At 31.9% G+C, this 6,946-nt stretch overlaps 1 protein-coding gene across 1 annotated transcript; it reads left to right on the top strand.

The window, feature by feature from the left end:
* LOC107874068 lies at window positions 1-792 on the top strand. The gene has a single exon (XM_016720957.1). The coding sequence runs from the start codon at window positions 1-3 to the stop codon at window positions 790-792; it is 792 nt and encodes a 263-aa protein (XP_016576443.1).
* Window positions 793-6,946: the final 6,154 nt, after the last annotated feature.

The following is a 6,946-nucleotide window of genomic DNA, read 5'->3' as shown; positions in this document are numbered from 1 at the left end:
ATGCCATGGATTGGTAGGTATATTGTAGCAGCATCTCTAATTTGCATACTTGCAATGTTAGCAAATGCAGTACAAGGAATTAGAAGGCGAAAACTTTGGCTTCCATGCAGATTTTTCACTCTTAAAACTGCTTCATTGACACTGTTAGGTGTTGTAGTTAAGTTGCCGCTTGATCTAAACAACCCCATGCCAGGGGAAATTGATCAGATGGCAAAACTTAGCAGTGTTGTCTTTATGTCTACAGCAATGGCTAACTTTATGCCTTCGCTCGCGCTGATGGATAACAAAGATATCTTCATGGACATGGCAGTGTTGGGTATTCTTGTCATGACCCTGGTTGTAAATGTTTGCATTGAATTGGGCACCGGTGTAATATACTCGGAGAAAGTAGAGCATATTGTGGTTATGCTGTCTCTCGTTTTTCTATTTGGGATCATGTGCTTCTCAACGCTGACAGTTCCAATGATTAAAAGTCATTTGGAACTGAAATACAGAGAAAGATGCCAAATGATTTCAGTGGAAGATTTAGTGGAAGGTGAAAAACCAGTTGAAGTGGAACTGAAAGAAACTTTGAGGAAATTTTTTATCATGGCAGAAACAGGAAGTCCTCAGTTTGTGATGGCGCGTTCTGTTACTTGTTCTGCTTGTTGCGCACTCTGTTGTCTGAATGGTCTGCAGTTACCGGAAGTTTCACTCCGTGACAACTTATTTGGTGCGCATGTGAAGTCCATGTCCGATTACAGAAATCGACATATTGCATTTCCAGGATTCAATCCTGTGGAGTGGCAGTAGGCACAGTGTCCTCACTTATCAGATGGTTTGCCATTTCTCGTATTAAATCTTCAAACAAATGTATAAACATTAAAGTAGAAAAGCATTGGCTTGAGACACTGATAGATTGGAAAGATAATCCCTTCGTCCTGCAAATCAAAAATCCAAAAGGCCGAAAGTGATTCCAGCAGATACAAAATTTAATCTTGGAAGATTGTATAAGGGTACAGATTGTAATTGTGGTAGCCAGCAAGATAGTGCAACTATTCCCAATTCTCCTCCCAAGTTTGCTACGTTTGTGGTTTTGTTCTTCGTCATGGTGCAACAACGCAATCAACTCAGAATCAACAGAGAATCTGGAGGAACACATTCGTCGGTATGTTTTACATATGGAAAGTGACGAGGAACTGACTCAAGTGATGGTAAACAAAAGGGATGGCACCCCTTGGATGATGAAAATTGGTAGAAAACAACAGCCAAAACATCTCATGGAGCTTTTGCAGAAACTGACTGATTTTAGAGGAGTTGGTAAGTTTGACATCGACCAATTTCAAGAGCCACCTATTGGTTGGAAAATGTTGAGAATTGATTCAAAGCCTGTTTTGTTAAGTTACTGCATAGGATACGTTTTACTGTTAGTTGAATAAGTCTTTCACTAGAGTTGAAAGAGTCTTTGTTAGGTTGCTATATTTTTGGATTCAGTTGCTACTTTTTCTGATATGGTTCCTAGTTTTTAGTCAAGTAGAGTCTTGGATCTTTTAGAGTTTGTAAGCCTATAAAAGGCAGAGATTTCCAGTTAATAAATGAATGCTCTTCAAAAAGATATTTCCTTCATCTTCTTTGCGCAACTCTTACTTTTCTAGTTGAACAACCTCTCTTTTCCTACAGAAAATGCCTATAGTAACTTTAACAACTATGCCACTACGATTCCTAACGTTGATCACAAAATTGTGGACAGTCTCTTGCTTAGTGTCAGCCAAGGTCTCAACTATGTTAGCTTCATTGAAGACGTCCTTGGGACCAATGAAAATTCGGAGAAGGGTAAACGAGCAGCAGATGTAGCATGGTTGGAGCTATACCTATATCATAGATGGCTCGATCAAGACCTACAAAAAATGGCTCTTCAAGGAAAAACAACCAAAGAGATTCTTCAGAATTTTGCAAACATAGCGCAAAACTATGTTGCGCAATTGAAGGATGAAAATACAAAAGTTGTAGCAGCAAACTGTATGTACCAAATGAGCCAAATCATACTACATGACAGTGAAAAAATCGATGATCAAACAGAAGTATACTTTTTTTGATTATATATCTGTTATGATTGCAGGTATTCTTGGTCCTTGTTTTATTGATATGCCTTATGCTATTACTAAAAAATGCTCTGCCAGTGTGCTATTGAGAAGAGGGAAGAAAATGTCCAACATGCTATTCATCTTCTTGATGAAGCCGAAGAAATAATAAAATCCCTTCAGCAGCATGCAAAAGTTACTCCAACTAATTCGTCTAATAGTGACTCGCATTCTTCAAGCTCAGATGAAATTCAAATAGCCTTAAGAGTGATGTATAGAAAAAAAGAGAAAGATGCACACATAAGTTGTACATTAATTTTGAGCTTCTCTTCTCCCAGTTTTGTTTGAATCATCTTTCAGATTTTCATTCATTTAGTAACTAATTTTGTGTACACTTCAACTGCAAAGAAAGTTCATTTTTTGGACATACAAAATAGACAAAGCTGATATAGTTTTACCTTTCATTTTTTTAAAATAAAACACATCCTAACGTACTCCCACCTGACCCACAAAAAAGACATCTCCCTCTGTATTGTTGGTCAAATTTTCGCAACAAAACAGAGGGAGGGTATATTTGTTTGCCTTTTTTTTTTTTGAGGCAGATGGGGTGGACGGGTTAGATTAAGGTATGCTTTATTTTTAAAAGATGTGCGTCTAATGTTGATTTGGGTTTTACGTTAAAGTAATGTGAAAAGTTTTTGGGGAAAGAACAGGAATAGCCACTCGGCTAAAATAATTCCGGCCGAATGACCATTGATTTTTAAATTTCAAAATATAGCCATTTAGGCCTCTTTTTGCTACTATCTTCATCCTTTTCCCTTTAAATGCTAAATAAATAGTATAAGCCCTTTTCTGATTCAGAGTATACATTGATTTCGTCCAACGAACCTCTTAGCCAGCACACAATTTTTGACTTTATGGAGGGAGAATAAAAATAGTGAAATGCATGTAAAATATAAACGCATCAATACAATAATATATTTTTGGAAAAAAGAAAATTAATGCTAGACAATAACTTTAGACAGAACATTTGAATTTTTTTTAACACAATAAACTCAGAAAAGTAATGAATTTTGTGTTAACCCCACACTTCTAATTGGTATAGTTTTTCTAACAATCAAATACGATTTTATAACATTGTAATTGTTGCTCTTCTTTTTTATCAATCAAATACATGAATCTTTGATACCAAATACAAATACATATTTTATACAATAATTGTATAAAAGTGTATCAATGCGGTATAAAAGCGTATCAATGCAGTATAAAGATGTATCAATATGGTATAAAAGTGCATTAATTGAGTATAGAGACTGCATGCGACCGACGGGTCAAATGGTTAAAAACCAAAATTAAATTAGGCCGACTGGCTCCAATTGTCCAATTTTTACATGGGCTGGCCATTTCTTTTTAAAATGCCCATGTCTTTTTCCCAAAGGTTTTTAACAATAAGGGTAAATTTGACCCTAGAATATGACCACCACGGTAAATTTAAACGACAGACATAATTCCCAACAAGAAATAATAGAAAAAGGGAAGTTGCTATTATTATTAATCATATGGAGCAAGAGCAGCAACCTCCGTGTAACTCTGGTCAATATCGAAATAGGTAGATGCTTTAATTAGAAGAAGAAAGACCCCGACTTAGAAAAATATATATCAATTGTATCTACCGAGTCAACTCTAATTTTCTTTTAATCGAATTTATACTATTAGACAAAGTATCTATCAATTTTTTATTAATAATAAATTGAAAATCTTATTTTAGTGTGAACACTTGTATTTTTTTCCGTCTCAATTGAATATTATGGTGGATGTATGTGCAGCATTTTTGCAGAGATCCCATTACCGTACGTCTATGGTTGATCTTCAATTTCCATTGCACGTTTATTTATCTTCTTCTTCTACACTGGTAGTGCAGTAAATCTCTCACTCTCTCCATCTCAATTTATACGACACTAAAGCACTACTAAAAAAAGACAATTTTCCGACCATCAAAACCGACCACAAATGGACAGTTTTTAAATAATAAAAAAAATGTAATTTTAAAAAATCAACTACTAGTGACCGGTTTCTTAAAATTATTTTCTTTTTTTTAAAAATTAAAAATAAGATAATTTTAAAAAACCGACCACTCGTGGTAAATTTTTAATTATAATAAAAAAATTAATTTTAAAAAATTACCAATATAATAAAAAAAATTAAAAAGTAACTATTAGGAATTTTAAAAAAGTAAATAATTATATATATAATCTAATATATTATTTTTCGAAATTGCACTAATCACACGTAGTCAATAATCAATATAATAATAATAAAACCCATTCAATCTTAGATTTTGTGAAAAAATTACACTAAAAAATATATCAAATAAAATAAATAAATTACGTTAAACATAATCTTTATATCTGTACTTATGTTTCAATTTATAAAATAAATATTTTTCTTTGTATATACGTTAAATGGCGTTAAACATGCATAATCTTTGTATAATGAATATGTGTATATATATATCATACCATTGGGATAATGATATTATACTACTATTGCACTCATAATAATGTAATATATAACCGATAATTTATCAAAACATAATGAACGTGTTCTATTGTAAGGTAATATATTTGTGGATGTGATGTATATAGTACGCATTCAAGAGTTCATATATATATATATATATATATATATGATGTAGTGATTGATTGATGAACGATGTAGTCAAAACCTAGTAGAATCTATGCAAACATATTGAATCTCTTGATTTGAAACGACAGAAGTAATAATATATACTGCACGTTGAAGTTATATTAATGTAAGCTAATCAAATTATCACTTATCAGAGTATGTATATGATATAAGTTGCATTATATTATTGGATAACATACTCATGTACGTATGTGATGTATATAATACGTATTTAGAACTTGATATAGTCGATATATAGTGTGTATATGTGTGTATATATATATATATATATATATATACGTATATACATATTATATAGTGAAGGTATATTAATGACATAAGATAAATTAACGGATAATTCATTTGAGTATATGTGAAATACGTTTTATTTTATTATAGGGTACTAAAATCGTGTATGTGATGCTTATAGTACGTATTTGAAAGCTGATAGACAATTGAATATATGCATGTATATATACGTATATCTCATGTAGTGACGTATGTAGTAATCGAAATCTAGATAACTACTGAATCTATATATCAAAATATTTTGAATGATATACGTTGATATATATCACACTATTGAGAAAATAGATATATATTTTGTGTCAATGTAGACGCGCATATGTTGTTGAAGTTGTAATAATGTAAGACAAGTTTTATGAGGTATATATGGGGGGAGAGATGAAGGTAGTAGGGGAGAGAGACAAAAATTTATATCCTGAAACTGACATATACTTACCATTCGGTTACTACATATGTCAGTATTATATGTATATCTCGTGTAGTACTGACGTATGCAGTAATCGAAAGTTAGATAACTAAATCTATATATCAAAATATTTTGAATGATACATTGATATATATCATACTATTGAGGAAATAGATATATTATTTGTATCAATGTATAGACACGAGTATGTTGTTGAAGTTGAAATAACGTAAGACAAGTATTACGAGGTATATATATATGTATATATATATATATATATATCGTATTTAAAAGTGAGTTAGCCAAAAATCTATCGTAATTCGCAAAATTCATTGATATTATTATACGATTGAAGAAATATACTACTCCTCTTAATGTGTTTATAAAATAACCAACTATCTGATTTGTACATATACGCATTGCGTTAATATGATGATAAAATAAGGGAGAATACTCATAAAAATACCTGAAGTTTGACCGGATTACTAGTTGAACATACTGAACTTTGCGGGGGTCCTATTACGCCCCCAGACTTTTTTTTTTTTTCGTATTTTAATGGCATATATCTGCCACTTAGCACATTGCGTGTTAGTCACGCGCATTAAGCGTGTGAACAGTGCTAAAAACGTTTTAAACTTTTTTTTTTGCCAAACAACCCCTTAATTTTATAATTATTAGAAGTTTTATATTTTTATTTATTTAAAGTTTTTCTTTCTTTCTTCTTTCTTCTTTCTTCTTGATTCTTGAGTTTCAGTTTCTTCTTCCTCTTTGTTGCAGTCCATTTCGTTCCGTTTCAGTTTCCATTCTTAAAGATTCCGTCACCAAAATTGAAAACTCAATGGAAGAAAGTTTGGAGTTTTGAGTTTAAGAAAGTTTGTTGAAGAAAGTTTTAAAAGTTTGTTGAAGAAAGTTTTCAAGAAATTTGAGTTGGAATGAACTTGAAATTTGAATCTCAATGGAAGATTCAATGGAGTTGGCGTAATTTGGAAATGGAATTTGAAAACTTTTGGGGACCCGGATGAAGAAAATTATGTATGTTTGGAAATGGAATTTGGAAATGGAAGAAATGAAATTCAATGTATGTTTTTTTATACATAAACTGGAATTCAAGTGAATTCATATAAATTCAATGTGCAAGAAAATTTTTGATTAAACTCAATGGAATTCAAAGTTTGAAACTAGAAATTGAATTTGGAAACTTGTGTGATAAGAATGGACTTGGAATTTAAAATTGACTCAATGAAATTATTTGGAATTTGATTTATAGGATGAATTTGAGTTATGGAATCTTCAATATGGTTGTAATGGTGAAAAAATATTGAAAAGTGATAAAATGGAGAAGACAAAACGCGTGTACCACACTTCCAACCTAAAAAACTGGGTATACATTTTGGGGGGGGGGGGGGGGTTAATTCCACTTTTAAAAAGTTCGGAGGGGAATTAATTCCAATTAAAAAAGTATAGGGGGCTAATAGGACCCCCGCAAAGT

Source organism: Capsicum annuum, chromosome 6, assembly GCF_002878395.1.
Source record: "Capsicum annuum cultivar UCD-10X-F1 chromosome 6, UCD10Xv1.1, whole genome shotgun sequence".
NCBI lineage: Eukaryota > Viridiplantae > Streptophyta > Magnoliopsida > Solanales > Solanaceae > Capsicum > Capsicum annuum.
Note: the sequence above shows the minus strand (reverse complement) of the source record. Positions and strands in the feature narration are given on the sequence as shown.

Coding starts and splice junctions, on each gene's coding strand:
- LOC107874068 (XM_016720957.1), top strand. CDS start 1: ATGCCATGGATTGGTAGGTATATTGTAGCAGCATCTCTAATTTGCATA.